This window comes from Callorhinchus milii, unplaced genomic scaffold (genome assembly GCF_018977255.1).
Source record: "Callorhinchus milii isolate IMCB2004 unplaced genomic scaffold, IMCB_Cmil_1.0 Scaffold10, whole genome shotgun sequence".
NCBI classification, from domain to species: Eukaryota; Metazoa; Chordata; class Chondrichthyes; order Chimaeriformes; family Callorhinchidae; genus Callorhinchus; species Callorhinchus milii.
Genome location: NW_024704751.1, coordinates 20893043 through 20911358, shown reverse-complemented (window position 1 = coordinate 20911358; position 18316 = coordinate 20893043). Strand labels below are relative to the sequence as shown.

Sequence of the window (18316 nt, the reverse complement as noted above, 5' to 3'; positions counted from 1 at the left end):
GAAGAATGAAAACAAAACCTTTGATGTTCTGAGAGCCTGCAGTGTTCACAAGAGCCACTGTGAAGCCGTCACTGGATCATGCCCAGTGTCGTTTCCTGGTCTCCCCCCCACCCCCCCATAGCCTGCTGCTGAGTCCCCTCTCTGTGACAAGAAACACTTCATGGTGTCTCAAATTGTTTATCACACCTGTGCCCACTCACCTTGGGGTCTCTGAAAAGTGTCAGGAAAGCCAGCAGCCCCCATCCCACCAGAGAAATCTCTTAAGGCAAAGATTTTCAAACATCCCCTCTTCTCTTACTCCCCCCAAATAAACACTAGGTTGTAACTAGCCATCTTGCCTTCCTTGAATCAGCCTTTAAGCCTGTGCACATGGGGCAGAGTGGGGTGAGAAGGGGCTCAGATTGTCTCTTGTTCTGACTGCCTACAGTCGTTTGTTTCTTGCGACGGATGAACCAAATCGATCCTTGGCTGAGTGGAGACATCAGCATTTTATTTGACCTTTGTCAGTGTGCGTTTTAGGCACTGGTAACTTGGAGATGCTCTGCTCCTGGAGGTTCACAGTCAGTGATGTGCTCAGTTCAGCATCACCGATGTAGTTAGAGCACCTCAGTCTGTTACCACGACGACAGAGTAACTGCAGTCATTCCGGGATTTTCATCCCGGAAACATCCCGGGAATCGAAGTAACGAAGCAGGCAGCGAGCCGAGTAGCTTCTCCACAGTCACTTCATGTTTGAAGAGCAGGGGTTAAATAGGATCTGATGAAGTGCTTCAGGACTTTAGCATTCTGTCAGTGAGAGAAGATGTTCAAGAAAAGGGAACAACAAGGGAAAGAAATGATGGGATGGAATGAATTCTGAACAGTCGGGAGCAATTAAAGCTGTAATTAACTTGTCGTTCAGCCCTGATATCGAAGCAAGCTCAACCATTTTATGAATGTCATTTTCAACCCTGTGTAAGTGTGTGTAACCCCCTCTCTTCTGGGACTCTACTGATATGAGCAGGTGAACGTACCTGGGCCTGAGTGACTTAAGCTGGCATGAAACACGTGGACACACTACACTGATGTAATGAGTGCAGACATGACACACACACATACACATGCTCACATCTGCTACTCACCAATGTCTTTGCAGAGTGAGTGCTATACTGCTGTGCACACAGTGCTCACGGTCACCTCGATCTTGTTTGATACGATGTCAGACGGTTGGATGTTTCGGTCGTACATCGGGTTCTCGAACGTAGCTCGGCCATTAGTGTTCTCGTGACCGGCGAAGCCGTTAAATGGGACTTTGGGCCTTTTCCTGAAAGACGTCCACAGCACTGGTTAAAGCCACACAAAGTTCAACTTTGTGCCCAAAACAGTCGATGCCAGACAAAACAGGTAAAAGCCGCTTCAGGAAAGCTATCTCCCATCTGACTACACTGCGTCACAGTCCAGTGCAGCAGATACACTTCCCACTCTAAATAAAAACACTTTCTATCCCACCCTAAACCAGGACACGGCAAACCACATCGAAGCATAAATCCCCTGCAACCACCCTCACTGGATAGAACTCCAGTGCATGATAACAAATTCCATCTATTCCCGTTGTACAGAGTTCTAACAGACCAAAGTCCTATTCACCCCCAGATATTGATGCTCCAAGATGCCAACTGAGGTGCTGGCTTCTCCCGACGTGAAAGGCGCTCTGTAAATGCAATTTGTTGTTGATGTTGTACTTAATGCTACTTGATGTTGTACATCGTTGACGTTGGGGAGGACAAGTTTGCAGGGCTATGGGGAGAGAGCGGGGGAGTGGGATTGATTTGGAAGCTCTTTTCAAAGAGCCGACACAGTCACAATGGGCCGAATGGCCTCCATCTGTGCTGTATAATTCTATGACTCTAGGATTCCAATTCTTGTTTCCCTGTTCACTGATCGTGGTCTTGTACCAATGTGAATTCAATTGCAAGTGCTCATCAGAGGCTGACTTCCCCCACAAACCCCGTCCATCCCAACACCCCCCCCCCCCCCCAAACAGCAGCAAAACTACCTACGATGGGAGCTTGTGTACATTTCAGCCCGGGGCCTGCTTTATTTCACAAAAAGGTGTCACTTTATGCGATTAATGAGTGAATAAAGTATCCCCCAGCCCCTACAGCAGGTATTCAGGCCAGTGTGTGCCTCTGTGGGCACTAAAGCATTCTCAGGATCGAAACTTTCCAGAAATAAGAAATGTTTTGGTGGCTAAACTGCGAGGTTTGTTACCGGGATTCGGTAACAGGCAATTCAAGTTACACGAATGGCAATTCAGGGGTGTGACTGGAGGTGTGTGACTGAGCCACGGGAAACAGAGTTCCACCGGGACAGGGATCCTGCTGGGATTTCTTATTAAGAAATCTTGTTAAGAAATGGCACATGTTAGACAGCGTCTTCCCTCATTAGTTGAAGCTACTGGATGTGTGGTGGGTGATGATGCCCCAGGGCTGGGTAATTGTGGGAAGATACGTGTGGGGCAGTGTTCGGGGTGCGGGAGGGCACTGGGGGCACACAGTGGCGTAAGCCTGGCATCACTGAGAGGAGTGACTGAATGTGTGTGTCTGTATGAATAAATGCGTGAGACTGATTGAGTGGGAGTGCAGATACTATGAGTGTGTGTTTCTGTGTGAGTGTGATTGTGAATGACTGAGTGTGCGCTGGGCTGGTTCTATGAGTGTGTATATATGAGTGTGTGTGTGTATATAAATGTGAGTAAGTATAAGTGAGTGTGAGTAAGTGTGAAGGAGTGCACCCTGGGCTGGGAAGGTACAGTGAATGTGAGTGTGAGAGAGTTTGAGGGAGTGTGAGTGAGTGAGTGTGTGTAGTGAGTGTGCCCTGGATTACCTGTGGTGTAGCAGGAGAAGAGCACTTACCCTCTGCAGGTCCAGGCAGTGTGTGGGCGGGGGGCATGACCGGGGGTTGGTGGTGGAGGTGATGCTGTCAGGGAACCCCCAGGGGGTGGCACAGACTCCGTCTCCTCAGCCCGAACATCACTAGACACAGAGAGAAGCCATTCACCAGCAGTCACCAAGACAATAATAATAATGATTTTGAGTGACCAATTTTTTTTGGTGGATTATTACCCCTGAAAAGCGATCCGCCAATCAATTGAAAAATGGGTTCCAATTAACGTCTAGCGTAACAGATGAGTAAGGAAATTTGCCTAAGGTTTCGCCCCACTTGGGAATCAAACCCGGGTCCTCTTGCTTAAGAGGCAAGTGCGCAAGCCACTACCCTATGAGACTCCAGAACTCTCACGTGTAACATAAGACGTGCGCTCTCTCACTCTCTTTGGTTCAGAAATAACCTAAAACAAAGGCTGCGATACTAAGATGTTGAAGTTCTGCGTTGCCATTTGCCATTAATCTGCATAGATTTAATCCGTCCAAAAAAATTAAAATGCAGTGATCAGGATTTAGCTGTTTTTCATCTGATACGTGTAGAAACAGGGTTCTGCTGCTCAATACATGAGAATTTCCCTGTGGCTGGGATACATGGAATCTGCTTTGGATACTCTTGAGCATGTTGATGGGTTTTCTTGGCTGACTAAAAATCCTGTTCACCACAGTTGGTAGAACAGTCACTCTGGTGATCAAACCATTTTCTACTTGTTCCCATTGATACAATTCCGATGTCTCTGCTTCACTCCCACCATGCATAATATCTCATCTTGTCCAAATTTGCAGCTGTCACTTCTACTAACACACAGCTCTACCTCTTCTCTTCACACACTGTACAGTGGGCCCAGGATATAAGCAGATTTCACCCAGACATAACACAATACAATTAAAGTAAAGGACAGACAGCTCATTTGTGCAACAGGATTAATTGGACTCACACTGAACTAATCCAAGGAAGTGATAGCAATGCCATTACAGGTAATGTCTTGCCTTTGCAGCTTGTTAATAAGATAACATTTGATATTACATCAACATCTCAGCTGAGACAATGAATCGAGCTGAAGGGGGTAGGTAGTCAGTCAGCAGGGAGATTATCAACCGAACAAACATACCCACAATGTTTATGCAAGATGTGTGGCTTACATCTTCTTGTAATGAGATCCACTCTGATTTTACCTCTATTGTAATCCAGTTTCAATTGGGTCAATGCTGCACTGCGTTTGATCATGCATTTCATGGTGCTTTTGGCCATCTTTCCCTTCCTCACTGCCACCCCACACTCTGCTCCCACCGCCAGCTTATAAGGGACTTTGAGATGTGAAAGTCTCTGTATCAATATAAATTGTATTGTATGATTGTACAGATATAGATCAATTGAGGGATTTCGGAGAGAGATGAATAGATAGTTGTGGAGTAGAAATATAAAGGGACTATGGCAGGGAGGTGGGATTGGGGAGGTATGGATTGAGGAGGGCTCTGTGGGGAGCGGGCTAGTGGGGCTGAATGAACAGAACATCCTGCGATAGTCTCTGGTTTGAATACCAAAATCTGGACTGAAGGACAGCTGAGAAAAAATAACACCTTCCATGTTGCCTGAGGTCAGATTCCTTTGAAACAAAGATTGGATATTGGTAACATTGCAAATGGGGTTCACCCTAAATGACCCTTGACTTACTTCAGCCCATATTCCCAGCATTGAAATGTTCTGAAAAAACGGAGGCATCAACTCCATCGCACTGTGTCACTCTGAAACATTTACTGCAATCACCCAGTTGGTCACCAACTAAAACAAACGGATAAGATTCCTTCTAAATCACCCTCACCACGAAGACTCAGGTAACAGGCTGCATCTGTCAAATCCCTTGCTATATTGTGTGATCAATGTCTACAGGGTTTTGATAGAGTAGATAGAGAGAAACTGTTTCCACTGGCAGGTGGATCGGAAACCAGGGGACATAGATTCATTGAAGATAATTGACAAAAGAACCAGAGGGGAGATGAGCAGAAATCTTTTACACAGAGAGTTGTTACGGTCTGGAATGCACTGCCTGATGGGGGTGGAAACAGATTCAATAACAACTTTCAAAAGGGGATTAGACAGGTACTTGAAGAGGAAAAAATTGCAAGGATATGGGGAAAGAGCAGGGGAGCGGGACTGATTGGATAGCTCTTCCAACGAGCCAGCACAGGCACAATTGGTCGAATGGCCTCCTTCTATGCAGTAATATTCTATGATGCTACATCAACAGGAGCCCAGCACTCAGTATATTCTCTCTGCCGAGCACTCCACAAAGATTTTCCACGCGTGAGCCCAGATAACCTCGCTCCACTGATCCCAGCCTCACTCCACATTTACCCTGTCCAGCAAGAAACCTACACTGATCTTTGCCATTCTCTTGGCAAGGAGTGCTGTGACCAATTGTATGTGTCCCCACCACTGCTGGACTGAGACCTGTTTGGTCAGCACAGAACAGAAGATGTAAACTTCCATCTTGGAACCTTTTTGGGCTTTTTATGAATGGGCTTTTTACCCACAAAAAACATACGATCCATGACTCACTTTTATGCAAGCAACGCACAAACTCAACTCTTCGTAGCAAACTGTTTCAGACTGAGTTCTGGATGTACTGCACTCCCATGACAGCCTTTCAACGCTTTGAGAATTTTTGTACCTCTACACTGCAGAATGTCAAAGACAACTGGTCACAGAGACACATGGATCCAAACCGAAATCGTAAAGATTACAGAAAACGATGACATTGTGAAGTCTTTCTGACCCCATTATTTATGATGAAATGCAAGATTATCTATTATTGCTGCTTCAAAGAGTTGAAGCTGAAACATTACTGTTGGTGGATACAAATGAGAATAAATAAGCTTGAAATCTGAGACACAGAATTTCTCAAGCTTTCAAGCTTTAAATCATTGTCTTAATATTCCAGATTGTGTAGGATTTAGGAATAAAAAAGCAGCTTAAATTTGTTTCACATTTGGAAGCCGATTTTACATAGTTCTTTTTTGGTAGTGAATCATCGAAATTTACAGCACAGGAGGAGGCCATTTTGGCCCATTGAGTCCAAAACTCTGTCTGTCCAGCGTCTTGGAACTTCCTCCCGACATGAAAGGCACTGTACAAATGTAGTTTTGCTGTTGTTGTTGTTGAAACCCACACTGGACTCTGAAGATTAAATTCAAGATGTTTGTTTCCTGAATCCTGCACCATTTTACATTTTAAGCCCAAGATGATGAGTATTTTAATGGCTTCTGATGAGACACAAAGCAAAGAGAGGCCAACAGAACACCTTAAGGGCACCAGCAGCCATTTATACATGCCCGAGAGTTATTTTTTTGCAGTCTAATCTCTCTCAGAGGGGACCCCATAGAGGTGGATACCATTTTAAATAGGATTGAAAAGTAAACCTAGATCAATACATTAGGAGGAATGATAACAGTAGAACAAGAGGACACAGGTTTAGAGCTGCAAAGGGGAATTTCAGGACAGACACCAGGACGTTTTTCTTTACTCAGAGGGTAATTGTTGTTGTAGTAGTTAATAACAGGAAGAGGTTTTCGCATTGTGGGGCTTGCTGCATTCCTTGCTTGGTGTTCAAGTCCTGCTCATTCCCAGATTCCCATGTTCACATGGGCTATCTGTGAATCGGTGTTTGCACGTGACTGTTAACCAAGCTCACCAGTGACTGTCCCACTTCCATTCAAACAGTGCTTAAGGTCGCTTTCATTGTGGGTTAAGCCTCTCCTCTCCCCAGGTGACATTATAACGGTCTCTATTCCAGTGTCTGAGGCAGGTGGGTCCGCTGTACTGCAGGGCATTGCTGACGCACACGAGCTCTTCTGGGCCATCAGAAGGAATTGAAAGGGCAGATTAGTCACTGGGATCAGGGACTCTTCCCACTCAGCTCCCCTTAACCCTGCAAGCCAAAGCCCTAATGGGTAGGGGAGTCCAACCAACCAGAGGTCATCACCCCCCGTGTAACCCACTGAAACAGGCATGCCTAAAAGGACATGTGCTCAGTCTCTCAGACGATGTTCACCTGTGCTTGTAGAGATATAAGATGAAGCCAGCTGTGATCAGAGCAAAGAAAGGTACAAGGATAGCGACAGCCACAGAGCTGCTGCTGGTGCTCAAGCGGAGCCCAATGGAGTCAGTGCCGGCCTCCAGCAAATGCCGATCTGTAAAGACAAGTCACAAGCAAATGAGGTGTCTGTCTGTCTGTCTGTCTGTCTGTCTGTCTGTCTGTCTGTCTGTCTGTCTGTCTGTCTGTCTGTCTGTCTGTCTGTCTGTCTGTCTGTCTCTGTCTGTCTGTCTGTCTGTCTGTCTGTTTCTGTCTGTCTGTCTGTCTGTCTGTCTGTCTGTCTGTCTGTCCTGTCTGTCTGTCTGTCTGTCTGTCTGTCTGTCTGTCTGTCTGTCTGTCTGTCTGTCTGTCTGTCTGTCTGTCTGTCTGTCTGTCTGTCTGTCTGTCTGTCTGTCTGTCTGTCTGTCTGTCTGTCTGTCTGTCTGTCTGTCTGTCTGTCTGTCTGTCTGTCTGTCTGTCTGTCTGTCTGTCTGTCTGTCTGTCTGTCTGTCTGTCTGTCTGTCTGTCTGTCTGTCTGTCTGTCTGTCTGTCTGTCTGTCTGTCTGTCTGTCTGTCTGTCTGTCTGTCTGTCTGTCTGGCTGGCTGTCTTGTGTGTCTGTCTGTGTGTCTGTCTGTCTGGTCTGTCTGTCTGTCTTGTGTGTCTGTCTGTCTGTCTGTCTGTCTGTCTGTCTGTCTGTCTGTCTGTCTGTCTGTCTGTCTGTCTGTCTGTCTGTCTGTCTGTCTGTCTGTCTGTCTGTCTGTCTGTCTGTCTGTCTGTCGGTCTGTCTGTCTGTCTGTCTGTCTGTCTGTCTGTCTGTCTGTCTGTCTGTCTGTCTGTCTGTCTGTCTGTCTGTCTGTCTGTCTGTCTGTCTGTCTGTCTGTCTGTCTGTCTGTCTTTGTCTGTCTGTCTGTCTGTCTGTCTGTCTGTCTGTCTGTCTGTCTGTCTGTCTGTCTGTCTGTCTGTCTGTCTGTCTGTCTGTCTGTCTGTCTGTCTGTCTGTCTGTCTGTCTGTCTGTCTGTCTGTCTGTCTGTCTGTCTGTCTGTCTGTCTGTCTGTCTTGTCTGTCTGTCTGTCTGTCTGTCTGTCTGTCTGTCTGTCTGTCTGTCTGTCTGTCTGTCTGTCTGTCTGTCTGTCTGTCTGTCTGTCTGGTCTGTCTGTCTGTCTGTCTGTCTGTCTGTCTGTCTGTCTGTCTGTCTGTCTGTCTGTCTGTCTGTCTGTCTGTCTGTCTGTCTGTCTGTCTGTCTGTCTGTCTGTCTAGGTGGATGTTAAAAGATCCCATAGCAATGTTCAAGAAAGCAAAGGAAATTGTTCCCGGTATCCTGGCCAACAATCTCCCAGAAAAAAATGGTTATTGATGTCATGGCTATTTGTGGAACATTGCTGTGCACAGATCGACTGCTGTGTTCCTCTCCAAAAACACAGTCCTGTACTTTACAGTGAGTCTGCTCTTTTCAGTGCTCTGAGATTTTATCCTATATGAAGGGGACTATATAAATATAAGGATTATTTTATTATTATAATTTAAAAAGGAACGTGGTCTAAATAGTGAGGTATTTAACAGGAGAAGAACGAGGAGGAAGAAAAGACAGTGGAAGAATGATGAGGAGAAGGGAAGAGAGGTGTGTGTGGAGTATCTCCAAAGCCTCAAGAGACCAAGTCTTTGTAATTGGGATTTCCCACTGGGATTATTTCACTGACACATTGACCTGCTGTTAGCTTTGCTGTTAGCTTTCCTGACAAGCTATTGAGATGGCTTGTTAGGAAAGCCCAAAGGATTATAACCCTTAAGGGTTTTGAAACAGATCCTGCTGGATTACAGGATTACATTCTGAAATACCATTGGGACATCCTCCCAACGTGAAAGGCACTCTATAAATATAATTTTGTTGTTGTTGTTGCTTTTAGGTCTGCAGTGGTACAGCTGTGCCGTCCACACTTCCTAACATCGAAAAGAAAACCGCAGCATCCAACACTTGTGGAACTGTTCATCTTGGCCTCTACTCTCTGATGTGGTATCACCAGCAGTGTAACAGGGCAAGAGGATTGTTGAGGAATGCTCTCACATTAGTGGCTTGGTTTTCTCTTTGGAACACACTTGATTATAATAATAATAATCCTTGCATTTGATATAACACTTTTCACATCTTTTAGACGTCTCAAAGTGCTTCACAGAATATACTGTAAAGTGAATTGACCGTATATTTGTGGGCAAAATTGTCCTCAGGGACTTTGGGAGTGGGGAGGGAAGAAGCCAGGGGACTGGGAGAAGGTTGGGGGTGGGTGGGGAGGAGGTGGAGAGAGGAAAGGGAAACATTTACCTTTCAGGTAAATCTTTTCCCCAGTATTGGTAATGTTTTCAGGTTCTCTGGTTTGTTGGCTCTCTGAGGATGGGTGGACTGGGAGAGAGAGGTGTAGGGGAATATTGGGTGGGGGTGAATTCTCATAGGAGCAAACCTGATGGACCTCAAGAACATTTCATTCCTTCTCGTCTATGCACATGTCTCCACGCAGGTCCCCACCAGGGCACGTCAGGTACAAAACCCTTCTCCCAGCAATGAAATTCAGAAGCTATAAAATCAACACCAATTTGTCAAATGGGAGAAGAAAGACATTACCGATTCGCTGGAGATTGAATTGCCCGAAGTCCTTGCCTTGTACGAATCCCTGGTAGACAAACGTATTACCAGTCGGTTCCGCTGAGACCTGAACAAAAATCCTCAGTCAGCCTTCGCTATACAGCATACATACAGCACAGTGAAGCCACATTTAGTTAACTTGGTAACTTTTGCCTCCTTCCCTTGGATACCCATGGGAACCTTCCTTTACTGACATTCCTCACATGGCAGCCTGGGCAGTGAGTGCCCATCATCTGGCTGTTCGACCATGGGGCATCCCACCTGAGCCTGACCCTGGCTTATATTTACCCTGTGTTCCTACAAACACACTTTCCTGCAGGGAAGCAATCAGAAGCAGGATCACCGGCTGATATTTTTTCTTCCTCTCTGTCTCTGCCTCTCTCTCACTCACTCAGCATCATTGGTTTGAGACGACCCAAGGCAAGGTAGGCCAGGAATCAAACCTAAGACTGTCTGAATTTGTGTGGCTGAGCTTACCATTGGGCTGCAGAGTTTTGCTGATCAAGTTAAGTATGGAAGCAAGTTCATTGTTTGTGTTGACAAGACGGAAGCCATACTTTTTGGCCCTCATCAACGTTTAAAATCTCACAGCTCTCACCTCCACCTACCCGACCTCCCCCTAAAACTCTCCGAAACTGTACGCAACCTAGACTTCAGGTTCGACCCCCAATTATCCTTCCTCCCCCACATCCGGTCCCTCACCAGCACCGTCTTCTTCCACCTCCGACGCATCACCCGTCTCCACCAATACCTCTCTCCAAAAGCAGCTGAAACCCTGGTCCATGCTTTTGTCACCTCTCGGCTGGACTACTCTAACGCCCTCCTCGCCGGCATCCCCTCCACTACCATCCATAAAATCCAGATCATTCAGAACTCTGCCGCCCACATTCTCACCCGCACCAAACTCCGCTCCCCGATCCCCCCAGTCCTGGCCCTCCCCCCACCCCCACCCCCAAACCCCACTCCCCGATCCCCCCAGTCCTGGCCAGACTGCACTGGCTGCCTATTCCAGAGAGGATCAACTTCAAGATCCTCACGCTTGTATTCAAGGCCCTGCACTCCTCTGCACCCCCCAACCTCTCTGACCTCCTCTCTCCTCAAAACAGTACCCATTGCCTTCATTCCTCCAGGTTACTCCTTATCTCCCAGCTCCACCTCCTTGCCCCACTTCTCACAGATACCATCAACTTGTCCCTCTCCTCTGGCTCTGTTCCCATTCCCTTCAAAACTGCCACCATCACTCCCACCTTGAAAAAACCCTCCCTTGATGTGTCGCAGCTAACAAGCTACCGGCCCACCTCCAACCTCCCCTTCCTGTCCAAGGTTCTCGAAAGAGTTGTCGCCTCCCAGCTGCGCTCTTTCCTCTCCACCCACTCACTTTTTGAACCCCTCCAGTCGGGTTTCCGTGCTGCCCATAGCACGAAAACCGCCCTGGTCAAGGTCACCAATGACATCTTGACCATCTGCCTCCTCGTCCTCCTCTATCGGCCGCATTCGATACGGTCGACCACTCTATCGTCCTCCACCGCTTGTCCTCCCACCTCAACCTTCAAGGCCCTGTCCTTGAGTGGTTTAGGTCGTACCTCTCCCACCGTCTTCATTTTGCCTCTGCAAACTGTTTTTCCTCCACCTCCCGCACTGTCTCGTGCGGTGTCCCTCAGGGCTCTGTCGTCGGTCCCCTCCTCTTCACCTTCTATATGCTCCCCCTGTGGTGACATCATCTGCAGACATGGGGTTAACTTCCACATGTATGCGGATGACACCCAACTCTACCTTTCCTCCTCTACCCTCAACTCCACGACCCCCGATGTCCTGACAGCTGCCTGTCTGACATCGAGTCCTGGACGAGAGACAACTTTCTTTAGCTCAACGTGCCTCCGCACCTCAGGCACTGACACCATCAGCATCCAACGCCGCACTCTCCACCTCTCAAAGCCATCAGGAACCTCGGGGTTCTGTTCGACCCTGAGCTGTTCTTTCTTCCCCACATCCGTGCCACAGCTGGCACTGCCTTCCACCACCTCCGGAACATCGCCAGACTCGGTTCCTCTGGCTCCGGTCTGCTCCACATCCCCCGCCCTAACCGCCCTACCATCGGTGGCCGGGCCTTCAGCCTCTCAGCCCCGAGGCTCTGGAACTCTATCCCCAGTGCCTTCGCCGTTTCCTCCCTTTCCTCCTTCAAGGCCGGTCTCAAGACCTTTCTCTTTGACCTTCAGCCTTCAGCTCCCCTCTCGACTCTCTACCCCCTCCTCGCTCCCTCCCTTCCGTCCCCCTGACCATTTCCCCCCTGCTCGGGTCCCGACCCAACTGTCCAGCGCCTTGGGATGTCCTCCCGACGTGAAAGGCGCTTTATAAATGCAATCTTGTTGTTGTTGTTGTCTGGCCTCCTCCTCGTGCCCGAGTCCTCTGCTCCACCCTCGGCGGCCGTGCCTTCAGCCACTATGCCCCGAGGCTCCGGAACGCCCTTCCTCACTCCCTTCGCCTCTCTCCCTCCCTTCCCATTTTCAGGTCTCTGCTGAAGACCTTTCTTTTCAACTGCGCCTTTGGTCACCTTCACCCCCCCTCCCCCGGGCTCCTCCCCCTCCCCGGGCTCCTCCCCCTCCCCTGGCTCCTCCCCATCCCCTGGCTCCTCCCCCTCCCCTGGCTCCTCCCCCTCCCCTGGCTCGGTCCCGGGATCCGTTACTGGAAAGCGCTCTGAGACGCCGTCCGGTGTGAGGGCACTATATAAATCCAAGTTGTTGTTGTTACACTTTTTGCTGTTTCTTGGAATCTCCTCACAAATTTAAGTTTACTTAAGAGATCCGACAATGGGCACTGCTCTCCAACTATTTTGGTATAAAGCTTTGTCATCTTGTGAAAACTTGCAGTGAACTGTTTTACATTGAATACTTGAGTGTCGGTGTTTGTTCTCCGCATAACTCTCCCATCAACTGATTTCATCGCAAATCCCCCGAAGCCTTGGACCTTGAATTCATCTGACCTTGGAACCTCTGATAGGAAGTCTGTTGGATCATACGTCACATCGGGTAAAGGATATGGATCTCTAGGATGGTTGAGTGAGGATTTGTACAGATCTATTCAAATAGTCTGACATATAAGTTTTCCCAGAAAGTGAAACTCCTCTTTGTATCAACACTACACTTGCAGTTGAATTCTTCGCCTGCAGCTCTGCTCTTCACCTCTGTGCTGACAAACTGTCAGCAACTCAGTAACACTTTTGTATTTTTCTATCCCAAATATCTCAGCCATCAATTCAGCCTTAGGGCAATATTTCAACCTTGACATTTAAAGAGTGACATGAGTGACACATCCCTTTGGTACTTACATATCCATCCAGAGCCAAGTTGTCATTTTTAAACTTGTGGACAAACATTTCCACCGGACCTCGGATCTGATAAAGTTCCAGGAGGAGATGGTGTTCTTGCTTCTTGTAAAATCCTGAGAGATTTGTAAGAAAATCAGTGTCTCACTCTAAAAGGCCAAACCCTGTTAAGACGCCTACACTGGTGCATGTACGACAGCGCCATCACTTGAGATTGGGACCACACTCACTCACAGCCTCTATATCAAAGGTTTGACTCCAAAATTTACCTCTCTGACTGAGCTTTTGTTTACCTTGCCCCTCCCCATCCCCCTCGGCTCCCACCCCTAGCTCAGGTGCCCAGTCAGCATTGTCAAGCTCTTTGAACTATTGCTCGATGTAAAAGGTACTGTATAAATGTTACACGTCTTGTTCGGTATAATTGGTGTCTGGATGTTTCATCATCAGAATTCTTAAATATTGGTTTCTAGGGGTAGCACATTTACGTGTGTGTTGTTCAGTGTTGGTGTGTGTTGTTCAGTATTGGTGTATTGTTCAGTGTTGGTGTGTGTTGTTCAGTGTTGGTGCGTGTGTGTTGTTCAGTGTTGGTGTGTGTTGTTCAGTATTGGTGTATTGTTCAGTGTTGGTGTGTGTTGTTCAGTGTTGGCGTGTGTGATGTTGAATGAGTGACGGGCATATCACAGGAGATCCACATAGGTTTTACTTGCACCCCCCTGGATTTGAGGTTTACTGACCCGTCAATCTCAGTTCCACACCACTCTGATCCAGAAGTGTGGCTCTGACATTACTAGTGGACAGGTTAAAGCTGTTAACAGTCAACATGACTGGCTGCTTCTTCCCAAGGTATTCATACGAGCCTTTCCACAGCGATTTCTGAGCAAAGACATCAGCGGGCACTGCAGCAGGGATAGAAATCACAGAGAAGCACTGGTCACTAAACTTTAAATGTTGGAGACTGAATACCCCAAATTCTTCATGACCTTAGCCCTAATGTCTTCACATTTAAGATTCCATCACGGAATTTTGCGAAACAAGATTAAATTCAGGCTTTGGATTGGAAGCAGTTTTTTCTTGCAGTTCTTTTAAAGACATTTGGGTAAACATTCCATTCAGTGTTAATTGAGCCTTTGTCTCTCTCGGCCACTGATGGACTTTCCCATTATATAGACACACATCACAAAAGGAACCCTATATAACGCTTAATGGAAAAATTAGCTGATGTGGAATTTCAAGCCGCTGCCACACACCTTAGCTGAGGACTCACCCAAAAGTTTAGGACTTGATATTTCCTTGGATGTTCCTGCAGGTTTCCCGCTGGGTCTCGTGTCCGCTAAACAAATGCAAGGAGGAATCAATAAGTCTTCTTACAAGAGAGAGACGTCAGGGTAGCATTGGATACACTCCATCAATGACAATGGACAGCTGGTAGCGAGACTGTGATTGTCTGCCTTAAAGGACGTGAGGTACCAAAGTGTGCAGGTGCATTCGGGGAAAGAGGAAAATCTGGCAGAGAATCACTTTTCAACTGGAGTCCCACTGCTCTGAAATGTTACGCTCAATACATCAGAGAAGTAGTGAGACTGACAAAGTCAGGCAATAATAAGAATCCCTTGCATTTGATACAGTGCCTTGTCACGTTATCGAGATACTCCAAAGCGCTTCATGGGATTCACATTGAAGTGTAGAGACTGTGCATTTTGTAGTAACCATAGCAACTCAGAGGTCCATCTGCGCACGACAATGAAGCGAGTGATCATTTATTATTTTGGGGTTGGTTGGCCAGGACAGAGGAAAAAATTCCCTTCTCTTTTTGAAGAGTGCCATGGGATCTTTCACGTCCACCTGAACGAGCAGACGGGGCCTCAGTTTAATCTCTCATACCAAAGACGGCATCACCGATAGAGCAACACAGCCCCAGACCTGCATTGGAGTGTCAGCTTCGACTATATGAATTCAAAGTCCTGAAGTGGGGCTTGAACCTACAATATTCCGACTCAGAGGCAAGATTGCTACCAACTGAGTCATGCTGACACATGTGGTGTGGTGCAGTACAGTAGGTTAACCAACCTAATCCTAATAATTCAGATGAAGAGGAGAGTAGTTGGCTATTCTAATTACAACAACTTGCATTTATGTAGTGCCCTCACACAGGGTAGCATCCCAGAGCCCTTGACAGTGGCGGAGCACGACTCTGAGCCGGGGGGAGAGGGAGGTGACCGTAGCCTTTGTCAAATAGGCAGGTCTTCAGGCACTTCCTGGAAGTGGGGAAGGAAGAGGAAAGGCGGAGGGGTAGAGGAACGGTGTTCCAGAGTTTCGGGGTGTAGTGGCTGAAAGCGCAGCCACCAATGGTGGAACAGAGGGCATGGCAACGTGCAGAAGGCCGAAACTGGCCTAGTGGAGGCAGCGAGTTATGGGTTGGGAGGTAAGCAGGTCGGAGAGGCGGAGAGGTAGGGAGGTGCCAGGGCATGAAGGGATTTAAAAATAAGTGTGAGGATCTTGAAACCAACTCATTCAGGGCTGGGAGCCAGTGGAGCCTGGCTAGACCTGGTCTGATTGGGGTACGGAGTTTAGTGCTGGTAAGTATGCGGGTGGCGGAGTAGTTATCGGAGAGCCAGCCTCAAAAGGCATAACATAGACAGAAGGAAACACAGAGCGGGACAAAACACAGTCACTCCTCTTTATGGTGTGTCCTGTGAAGCATTTTGAGACATCCTCCTGATATGAAAGGGCTATATATCAAATGTAAGGACGATATTATTACGATGTTATTACAGTTTAGATCACTGCATAGAGGTAGCTTCTAAGTGATTTTCAGTGACGGGTCAGCCAGAGTAACACTGCCACGTTACACTTTGGTGGATGTTACTTTTCTTAGTATATTTGAACTTCCCCAAATAATGACTTTCTGCAGGAGGTGACATACTGTGTACTGGGTACCTTGTAATCTTGTATAGCCATTTCTGAATTGTCTTATTGATGTTCCAATTGGGTCAGTGTCAGCACATTTTCCCCAGGAAGATGCTGTCTATTCCATTCCACACAGTCCTAACAATTGCTATAACCCATGATTAGAGAAATATTTGCTTGTCTTGCACTGCCACATGGTCCGCCTTCAATTTTAGGTCAACATACTTCCTGATCTTCTCCATTTCCTTATTTCATGCATTGTAGTCACTTCAAATGGCCACATCAATAATAGCTCATGTGTAGTCTAATTGTTTTTTCTGGTGATACAGTATATAGTTTATTGCAGATTACTGTTCTATCTGTGTGCACTTGTGAGCCCCAGATTATTGTGATGTTACCTTTTGATGTCATTGTTGTTCTAATTATTTTATTATGTCATTATTTTATATTCTGTGTGCCATTCACTGTCTTGTGGTTTATAATCATAATCCAGGGTGAAGGGGAGGACTTTGTAGCTTTAGTGGACACCAGGGAATGAATACTTGGCTAATGGGTAAACAACAGCAGAGAAAATAACCTAAACATTGAGATTAGCTGTTGAAATTGCTTTTTTTTAGGAAGAACGAACTATCAAGCGTCCTTTTAAGCTCCTACCTATGGCTCAATGTAATGCACTTCAGGCTCACTGTGGCTCAGAATCAATGGAATAGACAGCATCTTCCTGGGGAAAATGTGCTGACACTGACCCAATTGGAACATCAATGTAATGGCTATTTAACCACAGAAAATGTGGAACTTTTAACAGGGACGTTAACTCTGAGGATCTCATCTTGTGTGGTTTACACCACTGCAGATTTGTAAGCGATCACAGCACAGTGAGTGCTCTTGTAATGACTCTTTGTCACCCATTTCATTGCCTTCTTCCTAATGTGCCTGAAAGCACGGCACAGAGAGTACAGCACAGTGCTGATGGGAAAGCACGGCATGGACGTGGGGGAGGGACAAAGGGGGGAGTGGGTGATGAGGGGAAGGGGGCTTGAGGACTGACGGGGTGAGAATGGGGCGAAGCGAGGGGGAGAGTCAAGTCTGTGTCAATTTGCACTGAATCGTTGGCGGTTTGGGCTGTAAATTCAGGGCCACTGAGAAGCAGACTGAGCCGAGTAACCAGGCTAATGATATCTGAGATCAAGGCAAGTCCAATTCCACTCCATAAATACAAGTAATTTATTTCTGCAGTTTTACCCCATCTGCACCAGGTCCTAACTAATGGGCTCTGTTGCCACCAATTCATCACAAAGAGTATAACTGAGACAAAATATTCCACTGCCAAAAAAAGGAAAGCAAGAAACAAAGGCAAATACATTGTATAAACCAAATACGTGCTAATGCAGAGGTAAATCCCAGTAATGGAGGATTTACTCCGAACCTTTCAAAGTTCATTTTCTGAGCAAAATAATAATCATAATAATCCTTGCATTTGAAACAGCACTTTATCATGTTCATCAATACATTTTGAAGAACTGCCACAAGATTTTTCTGTTTAGTGTAGTGACTGTGTAGAATAAGCCACTTACACGTGATGTCCCATCATCAACACACCATTCAGTCAGAGTCATGATGAATGGTGACATTTTTGATTTTTTTTACAATTCACTACTTTTTTGACACGTAAATAATGTTCTTTTGACAGTAGGTGCTGAGGGGGAGAAAGTGGGTGGTTAATCTGAACGTTTATTATTATTATTATTGAGAGAGGAGGGTTATTGATGGATTTGGAGATAAGGCAGGGTTTAAATCTGCCTCAATCTAATCCATTTATTTATTATTTATTCAGCCCACATAGGCCATAGGAATGTGAGTGAAAGCTCATAGGAATGGGCTTTGAGGGCTAAGTGGCCTCCTCCTGTTTCTACTGTGTGTCAGCCTGGCCCAGTAGTAGCACTCTTGCCTCTGAGTTAGAAGATTGTGGGTTCAAGCCCCACTTCAGGATTTGGAATCACATAGGCTAAAGTGACGCTTCAATTCAATGCTGAGGGAGTGTTTAGTTGTTGCTGGGGCTGTCCTTCGGATGAGACGTTAAACTGAGATTCCATCCGCAGATGTTCAGGTAGATGTGAAAGATCACTGTGGCACTATTTAAGAGAAGGGAATTTCTCCCAGCGACACAATCACAAAGCCCCCCCCGTAACCCCTCCCTCCCCACCCCCCGCCCCCCTCCTCACCGTAGCACACAGGCTGCTTTCCAGACCAGCTCCCGTCTGGCCTGCAGGTCCTGTGCTCAGAGCCTCCGCTGAGGTAGAAGCCAGGCTGGCAGGTGTATAGCAGAGTGTAGCCCAGTGGCGGCAAATCAATCGATCCAACGTTCACATGTGGGGGGCTCTCTGGCTGCCGGCAGTGATGTGCTGAAAGGCAAATACATTTTTCTTTGTAGGAATCCCTGGACTGAAATCCCGGGTG

The 18316-nt window shown here is 46.9% G+C and overlaps 1 protein-coding gene across 1 annotated transcript in view; it reads right to left on the bottom strand.

Annotated features, from left to right (window-relative positions):
• Nucleotides 1-722: 722 nt before the first annotated feature.
• csmd2 (CUB and Sushi multiple domains 2) overlaps nucleotides 723-18316 on the bottom strand; it is a 696667-nt gene continuing 679073 nt past the window's right edge. Inside the window, exons 64-72 of the mRNA XM_042338904.1 lie at nucleotides 18082-18261; nucleotides 14217-14282; nucleotides 13687-13848; nucleotides 12956-13068; nucleotides 9610-9697; nucleotides 6974-7112; nucleotides 2895-3014; nucleotides 1122-1303; nucleotides 723-786 (exon numbers count right to left, since the gene is read on the bottom strand). Coding sequence (XP_042194838.1) covers nucleotides 1144-1303; nucleotides 2895-3014; nucleotides 6974-7112; nucleotides 9610-9697; nucleotides 12956-13068; nucleotides 13687-13848; nucleotides 14217-14282; nucleotides 18082-18261 — 1028 coding nt within the window. The 3' untranslated portion in view covers nucleotides 723-786; nucleotides 1122-1143. The remainder of the gene's footprint in view (nucleotides 787-1121; nucleotides 1304-2894; nucleotides 3015-6973; nucleotides 7113-9609; nucleotides 9698-12955; nucleotides 13069-13686; nucleotides 13849-14216; nucleotides 14283-18081; nucleotides 18262-18316) is intronic.